The 15,488-nt window shown below is 52.6% G+C and overlaps 1 protein-coding gene across 1 annotated transcript; it reads right to left on the minus strand.

Moving 5' to 3' along the window:
• Positions 1 to 359: 359 nt before the first annotated feature.
• Positions 360 to 15,488, minus strand: TAS1R2 (taste 1 receptor member 2). Its single transcript, XM_082686187.1, has 5 exons — positions 15,194 to 15,488; positions 12,993 to 13,766; positions 8,896 to 9,105; positions 2,998 to 3,121; positions 360 to 1,835 (listed from the first exon to the last, which is right to left on the minus strand). Exons 1-5 carry the CDS (start codon positions 15,485 to 15,487, stop codon positions 913 to 915), a joined length of 2,325 nt encoding a protein of 774 aa, XP_082542313.1. The 5' UTR covers position 15,488; the 3' UTR covers positions 360 to 912.

The raw sequence follows: 15,488 nt of genomic DNA on the forward strand, positions 1-15,488 counted from the left end.
TGGGGGCCAAGCTAGTTTCCAACAGAGGCTGGTACCATAGACTAGAGTGTGTTCCATGGACATCTGTGTGTAAAAAGGAAACACAGCCTTCTTTTGACCCTGATCGTTCAAGGGACATGTGGATTTGCAGTGGTTGGCATTTATTGAGTACCTACTGTATGCACCCCATGCCCATTCTCTCTGTTCCTGCAATGCCTCCAAGAAGCCGCTATTGTCCCTATGATAGAGACGGGGAAGTGGAGGAAAGAATAAATAATGGGCCCAAAGGACACAGCTCAGAAGTGGCAATGCTGGGATAGAAACTGAAGGAAATCTTCTTTCTTGGAGGACCTCTGGAAACGAAAGGGAAACTCATTCACTTCACCCAAGTGCGTTTTATTCCCACACATTTATGAAGCAGCCCCAGTGTCCAGCCGTTACTCAGAGAAGCTGGGTCCCGAGCTCTGAGGGAGTCTGGGCGGTGAGGCACAGACCTGTGGGCAGACCTGACTGCCCTCCCCCTCATATCGGGGAAGACATCCCTCCACACCAGCCTCAGCCCAGCCCTCTCCAGGGTGTCCTTCCCTCACTATGCAAACAGGACTGAAGGGGTAGGAGCCTGAACCCTCAGACACCAACTGTGACCACCAGATGGCGACTGTCAGCTGCCTAAATCCATCTCTGCCTTGGAGACCAACAGGTCACCCTGGGTGGTTTTCCTAGAATGGGGAAGAGCTATAGGGAAAGCGGGTAAACGTGGCCAGGATGCAGAGAACCTGGGGGGAGGAGGTCAAATCAAAGCAGGGTGAAGAGGTGACTGTTAGAGACGGTGTCCCTGTGCCCAGCTGGGGTTGAATAAGCAAGCCCCCAAACCACAGGCTCCATCACCCGAAGCTAAAGCCTCCGGCCTCCTGGGCAGCTCCACAGTTGGAGCTAGTCCTTCCCCATGGTGTAGCCCTGAATCATGTTGCTGAAATAGACTTGTGTGTTGCGCTCCGGGTAGAAGAGGACCATGTAGCATTTGGGACCAAAGTAGCCCAAACTGATGCCCAGAAGGTTGAGCACAGTGAACAAGAGGTCCAGGATGGTGACCAAGACCCCCTCGTAGACAGACATGAAGGTGCAGAGGGAGATGGAGGAGGTGAAGTAGAAGGTCATGCAGAAAGTGATGAACTTGGCCTCGTTGTAGTTGGTGGGCAGCTCCTTGCCCATGTAGGCGAAGCTGAAGCCAGCCACGGACAGGAGCAGGTCCAGGCTGGTGTTGAACAGCAGCGCCTTGCGGTAGTTGCAGGACAGAACCATGATCTTGGGGTCATCGGGGTCGGGGCGGGCGGTAGGGTTGGCGCTCATGACCAACACGTTGCCCACCATGATGACCACCTTGAGCGCCGTGAAGGACGCCACGAAGACATAGGGCCCGTGGTAGCGCACCCAGTAGCCGTAGGCGCGCGGGAGGCGCCGGGCCATCTTGAAAATGCAGACAATCTGGAATGAGCGCACGGTGATGCAGGAGATGCAGATGGTGAAGCAGAGGGTGAAGAAGGTCTGGCGGCAGAGGCACGTGAAGAACGTGGGCCGCCCTACGTACGTGGGGACCATGGCGTAGGCCAGCAGCAGCGGCACCAACATCAGGAAGCACATGGGACCCCCGGCGGAGCGAACCATGGGCGTGTGCAGGTGTCTCCAGAAGACCACCATGATGGCCAGCGTGCTGAGGAAGCCCAGGAAGGACAGCATGGCCACGATGATGGTGGAGGCCTCATGCCATTCGAGGAAGGCCAGCCGCCGCTTGAAGCAGGACGTGTCATTCCTATGGGACCACTCGTGACTTGGGCAGGACTGGCAGTCATATTCATCTGCAAAAGCCCACCTTGCTGACAGCCACGTCCTCTGCACCTCCACCAGGTCAGGCCTCAGGGATGGGGGCTCGGGGGTGAGCAAGCAAAAGGCAATGCCTATAGTCCTAGCCACCCCTCTCTGCGTCCCTTACATCCACTAGCCCATCCACTCCTCACTGCAAGCCCATTCCACAGATGAGGAACCTGAGGCTCATCCAGGCAGCCACAAAAGCTGTAAGTTATAGCCGGTAAGTTACAGAGGCAAGATTTGAACTGAGGTTCCCTTGACTCTGATCCTAAAAAATGCAATTCCTTCCTTCCAGGACCGTACCCTATGGTGGGATAGACATTTGCATTTGGGCAAAGAATTCATTCAACCAATGCTTTCCCGAGCACGCTCCACGGTGATGAGCGCCTGAGGTAGGAGGCCACAGACGTGGGTAAAACCTAGCCTCCTGTCTTCAGGCTACTGGTCAACCAGGAGAGGAAAAGCCTGTGAAATCATCCAGCAAACTTTGGTTGAGCACCTACTCTGTGCCCTGGGTTCACTAGGTACATGATAAATCCTCTGGTCGATGTCTATATCCACTCAATTTACTAATCAGGGAAGTCATGAACAAAGTAATTGGAGCCCCAACTGTGAACCGTGCTCAACACTAATACGGACAGAGAGAAGACATTGTCCCCACCTTCCTGGACTTTATGGTCTATAGGGGGAACTATTAATTTGTCTAATCAAGGATGTAACTTAATAAATATTCACTGAGCCCACATTATATGCTCTGAACTATGCTAGGCACAGGGAGGTCAGAGAGATAAATCAGATCCTATCCCCACCTGCCGGAAACATTTCTTCTATGGACAGAGACATTCATTCATTCACTCATTCATCCATCCAGTGGACATTCTCTGGTCTGACTCCCCTGGGTCCTTGGTTGGCTACATGTGTGTGGAGTGGGGATCAGTGGAAGCCTTGCCTGGTTGAGGACTGTTCCTTCTCCCACACTCCCTAACAGTGTGCACTGAGGGTTTTTCTCTACACCAGCACGTAAGGAGATACCCTGGAATTAGACACGGTCCCTGGGTGAGACTCCAGAAACCCTGCCAAAGATGAAAGGCCCTGAAAGCCCAGGAGAGGGAGGGATGGGGTGGGGCAGGGGTGCAGGTCTGCAAGTCCTACCTGCAGTTCGGTTGAGGAAGGTGCCAGGAAGGCAGTCAAGACACTCGAAGCAGCAGGGATGGATGCCTATGGGTTTCTTCCTTTGCCCAGGTTGGCAGTCTTTGGAACACATGGACACTGGGATCTAGAAGCAGGAGGACAAGAGATCCTGAGCCCAACTAGTGGGATGTTCAGGGGAGGGAAGCCTGGCCCCTGTCTGGGATACGGAAGGAGGAGGAACTGCCATTAGAACTGGACCTTTGCAGGGACCCTCTTAGTTTGGCCTGCCTGACACCTAAGCTACCTTCTAACAGCAAGCACCCCACTGTTGAGATGGAGACTTCCTGAGGTTGCCAGGAAGATAGGATGTGACTCTGGGGTTGCTGACAGTCACCTGTCTCCACGGAGGGAGAGCACTCTCAAGGAAGGAAATGAGATCTGGAGAGAGACCCTGAATCCAGTCATGCCTGAAGTCCGCACGGTCTACCCCTGGAGTTTTCAATGATGGGACGCAACAGCTTCACACTCTGTTTCCATCAGCTTCTGCCATGTGCGTCCAAGAGTAGCGTGAACATGGCCTTTGTGGAGGGGCAGGGTTTTCAGATGAACAGAGAACAGAAATGTTCCCTACCTCTAGAGAACAGAGGAGCCCCCACTGATGGCTTGTGGAACACAGGAATGAATTACAAGCAGACGGGACAGTACGGGCAGGGGAATAGAAGGGAGTCAGGAGGTCCCAGGAGAAGGGTGGAGGATGGGAGAGCCACATCTTGAAGTCTCGTGTGGGACACACTAAGAATGAAGGGGAGGTGGGAAGCAACGGTGGCTCCTGGAGGGGGGCAGCCTGTTTAGATCCAGGTGGGACAAAAATCATTCTGATGCACAAATAAGAGGGTGTTACATGAACATGCATGTGAAGGGCCAGAGCCCAGACAAGGGGAGCCACAGTAGGGCCACTTGGCCCCAGAGTCCCTCCCTTCTTGCCTCTGACAGGTCACCTGCCTTCCTGCTCCTCCCTTGTTGTCCCTCCTGCTCATGGCCATCAGATGACACCTCCAGACGTCTTGTTCTCCTGCCTGAAGCTCCTTCCTGGAAGAACCTCAGGGGCTCTCCATCAGCCAAAAATGAAACATCTGATTCCCTGCCAGCCTCTCCAGGCGGTCGGCAGTCTTCTCTGTCACCCGTGGGACCACACACGCATGCACCCCAACACACATGCGTGCCTTATCCAGAACTACGGCTTACCACCCCCCTCACCATTATTGGTCCCCACCACCACCTTCCAAACCCATCTCTTCACTATTCCCTAAGTGAAGAGTCCACTTGTGGACTCTCAACCTGCCATTCACTCATTCATTCATTCATTCAAAAAGGTACCGAGCTCATACCAATGCCAGGTGTTGGGAATACAGCAGTGAACCCGGTGAGGCCAAGTCTCTGTTCTTAAGGAATGAATACTTTCATGCAGAAAAGACACTATATACATAGAAATGCTTAACTTGACAGGTGGTGATCAATACCGGGCGGGTAAGTAGAGCCATGCAGTGGGGATGGAAAGTGATAGAGGGGCTGAGTGCACATTTGAAGGGTGAGGGCAGGGCTGGCCTCTCTGAGAAGCTGACCCTGGAGCAGAAACCCAAAGGCTGTGAGGGACCAACCCACGAAGAGGTCTGTGCAGGCTGAGGGAACAGCATATGCAAAGGCCCTGTGGCAGGGGGCACGTGGCATGGTCGCTGAGCAGGAAGCCCCACAGAAGTTGAGTACAATGAACACGAAGGACAGGACAGATTGATTTAAAGAGGTGGCATCCATACTCAGGCTTTTACTCCAAATGAAGTGAGAAACTATGATAGGATTCCACGCAGAGGAGCGGCAGGACCCGACTTCCTTTCCACAGGACTGTCCTGGATTTCTTGTTGACCTTAAACTATGAGGGACGAGAGTGGAAGTGAGAGCACAGGTAGGATACCTTCCCAAGAGCCTGGGAGAGAAACGTTAGTGGTTCTAGATAAACAGGCAGCCACAGAACAGAGAAGGGGACAAAACACTTGCGAAAGAGATGAAGACCTGAGTCAATGGGAAGACATTCCACGTTCATGCCTTGGAAGACTTAACACATGTCAATACATGTCAATACCACCCAAAGCAACCTGCAGATTGAGTGCACTCCCTATTAGAACCCCAGTGACTCTATGTATGTATGTATGTATGTATGTATGTATGTATGTATTTATCTATTTATTTTTGCAGGAATAGAAAAGCCCATCCTGAAATTCAGGTGGAATCTCAAGGGACCCTGAAGACCCAAAACACTTCCTGAGAAAGAACAAAGCTAGAGGACTCACATTTCCTGATTTCAACACCTACTACGATACTATAGTAAAATAATAAATATAAATAAATAAAAATATAGTATCAAAGCACTGGGGGGTATGGACATAAGGACAAACATACAGACCGATAAAATAGAACAGAGTCCTGACACGAACCCTCACCCATACGGTCAAGCGATTTCTGACAGGAGTTCTAAGACCATTCGTGGGGGAAAGATCATTTTTCCAATGAACGGTGCTGGGAAAACTGGATATCCACGTACAAAAGAATAAAGTTGGACTGAACGCTGTATACGATTACCTCAAAATGGATCCGTGACTTCAGTGGTAGACGTAAAACCACAGAAACAGTGAGAAGAAAACATAGGGAACACGTTTCATGAAGCTAGATCTGGCAATGATGTCCTGGATAGGATTTTGTGAAAATTTAAAAACTTCTGTCCATCAAATGACACTACCGAGAGAGTAAAAAGGCAACCCACAGAATGGGAGACAACACTTGTAAATCATATGTTTGACAAGGGATTAATATCCAGAATATAAAGACAACTCCTAGAATGTAGTAACGCAATTCAAAATGGACAAAGCACTTGAATAGGAATCCCGCCAAAGAAGAGATAGAAATGACGAATGAGCACTTGAAAAGATGCTCAGTCATTAACCAGTAGAGAAATGCAAATCAAAACCACAGCGAGAGATGCCTCTCACCCATTAGGATGGCTACTTTGGAAAAAAGCAAAAACCCAAAAGAAAACAAAACAAAACAAAACAAACAAACAAAAAACAGAACACAAGAGGTCTTGGCAAGGACGTGGAGGAACCAGAACCTCTTGTCCACAGCTGGGAATGTGAAATGGTGCAGCCATTGTGGAAAGCAATATGGCGGCCCCTCAAAAATTAAGAAGAGAATTAACACATGATCCACTTTCCACTTCCGGGTCATGCTCAAAAGAATTGAAAGCAGGGTCTCAAAGAGATATTTGCGCACCCAGGCTGACAGCGGCATTATTCACAATAGCTTAAAGGTAGGCGCGCCCCAAGTGTGCCCATTGATGGATGAACGGAGAAGCAAAATGTGGTATTTTTTATTGGATTATGATTATTCATAATCATATAATCATAATCCATTGATTGAATGGATTATTTGGTCTAAAAAGGAAGGGAATTCTGACACACACTACAAAATGGATGAACCTCGAGGACATGATACTGAGGGACATAAGCAGGTCACAAAAAGACAAATACCATGTGATTCCATTTACAGGAGGTTCTTAGTCACATTCACAGAAACACAAAGCAGACAGGTGGTTTCCAGGGCTGGGGAGAGGCGGGAATGGGGGCTTGGTGTTTAACAGGTATAAAGTGTCCATTCTGTAAATGACGAGGTCCGGATGTAAAGGCTGGTGGTCCTAGCACAACAATGTGAATGTACCCAAGACCACCGAACTGTGCCCTTCAAGATGGTGAAGATGTAAACTATTTATGTATATCTTGCTGCAATAAAAAAATTTTTTTAAAACTTTGGAAAAAACTGGACAAGAAGGTGAATGTTATGTTCTAGGGTTTTTTTTTTTTAACCATAATTTAAATTCGTTTAAATTAATATATACCAAAGCGAAGGGGCGCCGGGGTGGCTCAGTGGGTTCAAGCCTCTGCTTCGGCTCAGGTCATGATCCTAGGGTCCTGGGATTGAGCCCCACATGGGGCTCTCTGCTCAGCAGAGAGCCTGCTTCCCCGCTCCCCCGCATTGCCTGCCTCTCTCCCTACTTGTGATCTCTGTCTGTCAAATAAATAAAATCTTTAAAATATATATACACCAAAGTTTATAGAACGCAGTGAACATAGCACTTAGAGGGATAGATAGAGCTCTAAATGCCTACTGAAAGCAGAAGAAAAGTCTCAGATCAGAGGGAGACACGAGAAGTAGGGGCTCCACCTGGGACCCCGCTGCAGCAAGCAGGGGCTGTGGGGGGTCCGCTCAGTTCCCACTGGAGGGACTGGGCTGGCTGCTGCCCTTCCACTGGGCTGGAGGAAGGACAGCTTCACGGTGAGCACAGCAAGGTGCAGATATCCCTGTGGGCTCCCTCACGTCTTCTCAAACCTCCTTTTAGTCCTGCCACAGCAACAGCGACAGCATCGTGTGGGAGCTGCCTATCGGCATCTCACCTAAGCAGCACTCAGTCTCTTTCGCTCTCTGCCCTGGGGCCAGGGTATGAGATGCTCGTGGGAAACTGCTGGGCACTCATGCATGTGTGACTCGGAAGCACAAGGGAGTTAATGCTCCATGGGGTGACCCTTGACCACAGCAGATGGGGGTGGGGTGGTACAGACCCATGGATCCATCCCATCCTCTTCCCTCTCTTGGGGACAATTCTAAAGTGGCAGTTCAGAAGGTTCTGGTAAGACTCAGCTCACAGCACAGCCAGAGAACTGTGTTCTCTTCTACTGATGTTCCCTGTGTCCCTAATGAACTCCCCCCCATCACCTACTCCTGGTCCCTCATATCTTGGAACAAAATGTCTGTGCATAAACCCTTGCCTCAGGCTCTGCTTTCCAGGAGAAACCCAGGCGAAGACACTGTTATTTGTTGAATTGCCTCCCCTCAAAATTCAAATGTGACCTTATTTGGAAATAAGATCATTGCAGATATAATTAGTCAGGATGAGGTCCTAGCAGAGTCAGGTGGGCCCCTACTCCAAAGCGACCAAAGTCTTTATAAAAAGGGACATTGGGAGACAGACACACCCACAAGGAGAAGGCCATATGGAGGTGATGGCAGAGGTCGGGGGAGTCAACCCCAGCCAAGGAAAGCTGGCAATGGCCAACCAACCACTAGGAGGTGGGAGAGAGAGGCCCAGAACATTCTTCCTCACGCCCTAGAAAACCAACTCTCCTGACATCTTGAGCTGAACTGCCAGCCCCCAGAACTGGGAGAGAGTACATCTTCATTGTTTCAGCCCTGCCCCCCGCCCCCCAACTGTGGTCTCTTGGGACCACAGACTCATAAATTAAGGGAGACACCAACCCAACTGATGGCATCAAAATCCACACGAAGTGCAGGAACCAGCAGCACCCAGCATCGCAGAAACAGGGTGGAGAGTGTGGGGGGGTAGGGAGGATGCCAATGAAGGTCCCTCAAGCTTTTATATCCCCACCCCCCCACACACACCAGACTGGGTCTCCGACCCTCCCCACACCCCCGCCATCGCCATCCTGACAGCTTGTCTAAGAGGGTAAAACAAAGGAGCTTTCAAATCACAGATGGCAGGCACAGCGGAGGGTCCGGGGACCGCACCAAAAGCGTGAGCATTGGTTGATACGAGAAATGACATCCTTAGCACACGCGTGGCCAGCAAACGTTCACTTGGCACAGCTCCTGAGCCCCTGGGTCCAGAGAAGCCAGAAAGCCCTAGATGTTCCCAGCGCTTGGTCACTGGGAGGGGCGAGGCCCAGACACTCCTCACACATATAGAGCCCCCACTGGCTATTGATAAGAGATCTCCGGTCCAAAGGGCCCCAGCCACCCCAGCCGGAGCTGGCGCCCAGCCCCAGGCCTCGGCACCCCCGCAGCCATCCGAGAGCTGACCGTGTTGTTGGCGGTGTGCCAGGAGACGTTGTGGCCCATCTTCAGCTGCCGCAGCGCGGGGTAGTAGGAGGCAATGCTCAGGAACGGGTTCTGGCTCAGGTCCCATTGCCATTGGATGACCTCCAGGCTCATGAGCAGGTCCCCTTGCTTGTCAAAAAAGATTTTGTGGCCCAGGAGGGTGAAGTTGACCTTCCAGATTTCCTGAAGTAGCTAAAGGGGCCAAAGGGAAATGAAGGGAGCATGGCATCAGAGCCCGGGCCAGACCTGGGGGAAGTTCTCCCACCCCTCTAGCCTTGATTTCCACAGCTGCACATAGGACTGTGCAGGCGGCCTTCGAGGGCAGTGGCTGAGAGTGCCGGCTCTGGTCTCAGATACCTCTGGGTTTAGACACCAGCATTGCCACCTGCTTGAGGCCTTGGACCTGCCGCTTGACCTTCATGAGCCCCGGTTTCCTCTTCAGCACAGTAGGACAACACAAACCATGTCTCCTGGGCTCTGAAGCCATCAGTGAGTTAACCTGTGTTGGGAACTTAGCACAGTGCCTGAAAACTAGTAAGTTCTAGTGGCTCAGTGTGTTAAGCCTCTGCCTTCAGCTCAGGTCATGGTCTCAGGGTCCTGGGATTGAGCCCCGCATCAGGCTCTCTGCTCAGCAGGGAGCCTACTTCCCCCTTTCTCTCTGCCTGCCTCTCTGCCTACTTGTGATCTCTGTCTATCAAATAAATAAATAAAATCTTAAAAACAAACAAACAAAAAAACTAGTGAGTACTCACCTCCCGCCCAGGTGTTGATAATATCCCTTCTCCCTGGAAGTCACCTCGGCCAACCCTCGGGGACCCAATATCTGGATCCCAGAGCCTGCTGCTTCTCTTATGCCCAAGGGTCAGCAGCACCTGTCCCTGTCCCCTGGGTGCTTCCTGCCTCCCCACCATTTGAGGCCACTCTCCAATCTCTCTGCATACCGTCCCCCATCACACTGAGTAGGCAAAAGCTGGTACAAACTGAAACATGCTTTGAATTGGGCATCCTGGGGCCTGAATTCCAATGTGAGCTCTTTGCTCAATTTGCTGTGCGACTTTGGGCAAGTCACTGAACCTCTCTGGGCTGACCCCAAAAGAACTTCCAGCTTAGATACTCCATCAGTCTGGCTCCTAGATTTTCCCTCCATAAATTAGAGAGTCTATTGAGCTATATCTCAGGAGTCCGGACCTCCCCTCCCCTCTAGGACCGACAGACAGATAGCCAAGGACTTCGGGGCCCTAGCCTTCTCCCCACCCTGCGCAGGGAGTGAGGTCCTGGCTCTGGAAGCTTCTCTGGAATTTGCTCGTGTTGCTAGGACTGAGGGCAATGGTTTTGGGAGTTGAGAGGAGGGAGACTCCTCCCAAGTGGTCCTGCCTCTTTGGACCGGAGTCAGAATGATGGAGGCCCAAGGTTCTGGTGTCCAGGTCCTATCCCCACACGGACCTGGCCAGGCTGGGCTGAGCAACCTGGGATTCCAGGGCTCCAAGGTAAGGGGTCGCAAAGGATCATCGCTGGGATGTCTGGGTGGCTCAGTTGGTTAAGCATCTGCCTTGGGCTCAGCTCATGACCCCAGGGTCCTGGGACGGAGTCTTGAATCAGGCTCCTGATGCTTCTCCTTTTGCCTGCCTCTCCCCCTGCTTCTGCTCTCTCTCTCCCCAACAAATAAATAAGTAAATCTTTTAAAAAGGAAGGAAGGGGGCGCCTGGGTGGCTCAGTGGTTAAGCCGCTGCCTTCGGCTCAGGTCATGATCTCAGGGTCCTGGGATCGAGTCCCGCATCGGGCTCTCTGCTCAGCGGGGAGCCTGATTCCTCCTCTCTCTCTCTCTGCCTGCCTCTCTGCCTATTTGTGATTTCTCTCTGTCAAATAAATAAATAAATAAATCTTAAAAAAAAAAAAAAAAAGGAAGAAAGGCAGGCAGACGGGCTTTTTATAAAACAAAATGATTAGACCTGAAGAGTCTGAGAAGTACGTGCAAGTCCTAAGCGAGGTGATCATCACTTCTTTGAACCTATCTGTGGGAGAGCCATCATCGACTCACTGTGTCTACTCACAGCATGTCTGGGGATCCAAGGCAACTGACATAAAGGGGTTAGTTAGCACACAGTAAGTGCTCATTCACTCGTTCCTCAGTAAATATTCACTGAGAGTCAGCTGGGAGCCAGACCCAGTTCCAACAGCTGCCGAGACCGAGACCGCACTGAGCAGGACTGAAAGGTCCCTGCTCTCTCGGGACTACATGTGAGGGGAGGAAGGAGGCAGGGTAGAGAGTAGCCAATAAACACGAAAACAAGTAAATAAACACAACAGAAACAATGTAGGGTACGTGTTATGACAAAAATCAATCGGGTGGCTCTCCCAGCCATAGTGGAGGGTCTGGCACAAGAGGGTCCATTAAGGCAAAGCGGAGGGAAAGCTGGAGCCCAGCTCACACTCTTACCGAGCCACAGCCCCTGTACGGCATCCAGGTCTAACGTGTCCGCACAAAGTGCATCATTTCCTAATTCCCACAGTGACACTGTCCATGCCCGTGAAAGGCCTGGGTGACATTCACACGGGCTGCGCTGGGCTCCCTACTCCACCGGTAGGGGAGGAAAGACGTCGGCTGGTTCTTCATCACGGCTCTTGGCACTCACGGCTGGGAGAGCTGAAGAGTGTGGTGGGCAAACCATGGGGGGCGGGGGCCAAAGGGCCGACCAGCGTTCAAAGCCGTGGTCTGCCCCTTACCACTGAAACCATCCCTCAATGGGTCACCTTGACTCCCTGCCTCAGCCTTCCTCTCTGTAGATTACCAACCTCCTGGGACGGCCACGAGTTAGGGCGATGTATACCAGGCCCTCGGCGCCTACTGAGGCTCAAAAAACGGTAAAGCACAAGACACGTGATAATTACGTATATTATTAACATAGCAGCGCATATAATAAAATATAGTATTTCTCTGGCTGGCACTAGAATTTCTTTTTTTTCTTTTAAGATTTTATTTATTCATTTGACAGAGAGAGACACAGCAAAAGAGGGAACCTAAGCATGGGGAGTGGGAGAGGGAGAAGCAGGTTCCCGCTGAGCAGGGAGCCGGAAGCGGGGCTCAGTCCCAGGATACTGAGGTCACGACCTGAGCTGAAGGCAGACACCTAACCCACTGAGCCATCCAGGCCCCCCCTAGAACTCCTTTTAAAGAATAATTGCATTTTTTCAAAAAAAATCAAGCACTTGGGGTTGCAAGGTTGGGCTCTGAGATTATGGGGTAGAAGGCTACAAATAAAGACGTGAAGAGAAGGGGGAATATTTACAGAATTAACTAAGTTGCTCTGTGAAGGAAGTGAACAGATATTTGGGATCGGGGGATCCAGGAAAAGGGAGGAAGGGGAGAATACAGACAGAATATACGCAAAGTTTGGGGGAGCCTGAACGCCAAACTATGAAAAAGCCAAGGGACCCTTCAAGCAGAGAGATGCTGGGGAGCAAGGTCCGAAGTGAGTATCTCTGATGTAAAGCCCCCCCACTCCGACAGAGCCTCAGGAAAACCTTCTAGCCCCACGAAGAGCTCCTGGTTTAGAGTGTGTGTGTGTGTGTGTGTGTGTGTGTGTGTGTGCACGTGCACACGCACACGCGCGCACATCAGAAAAACACAAATTGAAACTGCAAGTCTGAATCCAGACAACACGAACCTAGAACAAGAGAAGATACATAACCCTGACCGAGAGAATACACCAGTCGGCCCCCAGGGTCTCCAGCCCGGCGGGAGGGAGAGAGAGACGCCGGCAGGGGACCTGGGACGCCTGTGGCCTCCCAGACTTCCTTCCAGGGAATCTCACCCAACTCTCCTCCCAGCACAAGCCGTCTTGGATGGCAATGATTACATAAATTGAAAAAAAGGAGTTTTGTTACCATCAAGGACTTCTGTCCGGTTCTGTGCGTCTGGACGCAGGGCGTGGTCCTATGGCCTCTCCCACCAATTTGCCCAGAACGCAGCAAGAGACGGGAAGGCTAGCGCGGAGCACGGGCACCAGCGGTTTCCGTGGCAACCACTCCATACCTGCCCCAGGGTGGGGGGCCCTGACTACCCACGGGCGGGGCCTCACCTCCCAGGGGTAGACCACCCTCTTGGAGCAGGTGGTCCGGGTGCAGCGGAGGAGACTGTGTAGAGCATGGGCCACGGCGTAGACAGCCGAGTACACGCTGTAGGCCACGCGCTCGCCGGAGAGCGTGAGGATGGTGCTGAAGGACGCGGTGGTGTCCTGGCAGCTGTCGCACTCCTGGTTGCAGGTGGCCCCCAGGCTGGTCCGGGTGGGTGCAGGTGGCCCAGCCTGGGGGGGGCGCGTGCGGAACTCGCTGAAGCCCGGGATGGGCACGCTCTGGGCGGTGACGCCCAGGAAGGTGCCCGTGTTGCGCAGCTCAGTCAGGTTGTGCAGGACCGGGTCGATGGCCCAGGACTCGGAAGCGATCCACACAGCGCCCGTGAAGTTCTGGCGGAGCACCTCGCGGAAGAAGTTGTGCAGGGCCAGGTCGGGCGAGAACAGGACCACGATGCGCGCCGAGCTCTGCTGTATCTTGTCCACGATGGCCTCCAGGCGCTGGCGCTCCCACGGCGTCACCTCCTGGTTGGGCTGCGGCATGGGCAGCGTCTCCTGGAAGGCGATGCAGATGTCGCGGGTGGCCAGGCGCGTGTTGAGCAGCTGGCCGTTGTAGCGGCCGTAGTCATCGCTGCTCACCAGCAGGATGATCCAGTTCCAGCGGAAGTAAAGCATGAGCTGCACCATGGCCTCGACCTGGTGGTCCGCGCCCGGCACCGTGCGCAGCAAGGAGGGGAAGCGGTTCTTGTCGCGCAGCTCGTCACTGATGGCGCTGTAGGTGATCTGCCCGACGGGACGGCCGCCAGTGTGAGTGAGGGGCTCCCCAGGCCACTGTCGCCCCACCTGGGTCCCCACAGCATCGCCCCATCCTTCCCGCCGTGGTCTCTGCTGACCGTGGCAGCCAGGGGACCCAGCGCACAGGGGTCAGTCCCCTCACCTCTACGCTCAAAACCCTTCAACAGCTCCAAAAGTCACTCGGGGACAGCCAGAGTCCTCACGGGCCCCCAAGGGGCTCCATCACGGACCCCAGCCCTCACCTCTCTGACCTCATCTCCTCCTACTCTCCCCGGGGTCCCAGTTCTGCTCACGGGTCCTGTGAATGCACCAGGCACCAACCGTCCTCTCCATTCTCTGTCTCCTCGTCCCGGAGGGCTCTTCCTGACACCCACATAGCTTGCTCCCCCCTTCACCTCCCTTGGGTCTTTGTCCAACGGTCACTGAGACCCGCCTGACCACCCTGCTGGAAACTGCAGTGCCCCCTAACCTTTCTACCTGCTCACGGACCTGTCCAGCCTTCCTCACCCTGCTTGCCTTTTGCTTCTGTGCACTGCCCTCCCCACTTCCCAGCAGCCTTATCATGTGGTTACTGACATGGCCTGTCTCCCCCAGGAGATGGGCTCCTATGTTTCGTCCCTTGCTGTATCCCCAGCCCCACAACAGTACCTACACAGGAGGTGCTCAGGAAATATTGGTCAAATGAATGAAAGAATGAGTTACATCCTGAACTAGATGCCTCACGTAAGTATACTAACATTTACTAAGCACCCACCATGGGTCAGACCCTTGGAGTTTACATAATAAAAATGACAGCAAAAATGATAGTATTTGTAACTATCTACCTTCTGTGAGCTATCTTCTTATGCTAGCTGTTCCTTAATGCATGAAAATCTCAGGCCAATGCTGGTCGCAGCATTTTCAATCATGAGGACAAAGACACCGTAACAATACCAATACGAATGGCCCTTTTTTGAGGACCTACTGTGTGGCAGACCCTATGCTAGGCAACCATAGGGGATAATAGAACTTTCTGAGTCTTCGTTTTTGCGCAAGGTTCTTTACATAATGACCATTGCATCATCGACAAGCCACTGTACCCCACAGACTCCAGAGAGGTTAGACACTTGAACCTTCAGATAATCCTGGGATGGAACTCTTAACTCTTATCATCCTATTGTACAATTGGGGAAGCTGAGACTCAGAAGGGTTAAGAGATTTGCTCAAGGCCTCACAATGGCCAAGACTCAGAGCCAAGGTGCACAACCTGAGCTCTTAACCAATCAGCCAGGCTGCATTCCCAGGGCTGGGGCTGACATCCCAACCCTGCTTCCCGCCTCCTCCTACCCCCATTACTATGGGGGGAAGTGAGCCCTCTGGACAACTACTCTTCTGCGCCCTCCCCACCTCCTTCCCCCAGGAGCCAGGGGCCTCACCTGCGGAAGGAGGAAGAGGGATAGGAAGTGGGCCACGATTGTGGTGGACTCGGAATTGTCGGGGCCAATGACGGCCACCACGCGGGGCACATAGTGGCTATAGTCCTCCTGGATGGGCAGGGAATAGTCTTCCCGAGCCAAAAAGTAGAGCACGGGCTGGATGTTGTTGGAGATGTAGCAGACGTCCACCATCTCGTAGCCCAGCAGCACACCCGGCAGCAGGCTGCTCTGATTGTTGATCTCCTCCACCGCAAAGCGCATGGCCTGCAGTAGGTTGTAGCCCAGCACCTTCATT

This window comes from Mustela nivalis, assembly GCF_964662115.1.
Source record: "Mustela nivalis genome assembly, chromosome: 10".
In the NCBI taxonomy this organism is placed as follows: Eukaryota; Metazoa; Chordata; class Mammalia; order Carnivora; family Mustelidae; genus Mustela; species Mustela nivalis.

Coding starts and splice junctions, on each gene's coding strand:
- TAS1R2 (XM_082686187.1), bottom strand. CDS start 15,487: ATGAAGGTGCTGGGCTACAACCTACTGCAGGCCATGCGCTTTGCGGTG. Junction 13,767..15,193: donor CCCTCTTCCTCCTTCCGCAG/GTGAGGCCCCTG, acceptor CCCGTCGGGCAG/ATCACCTACAGCGCCATCAG. Junction 9,106..12,992: donor GGGTGGTCTACCCCTGGGAG/GTGAGGCCCCGC, acceptor TGGCCCCTTTAG/CTACTTCAGGAAATCTGGAA.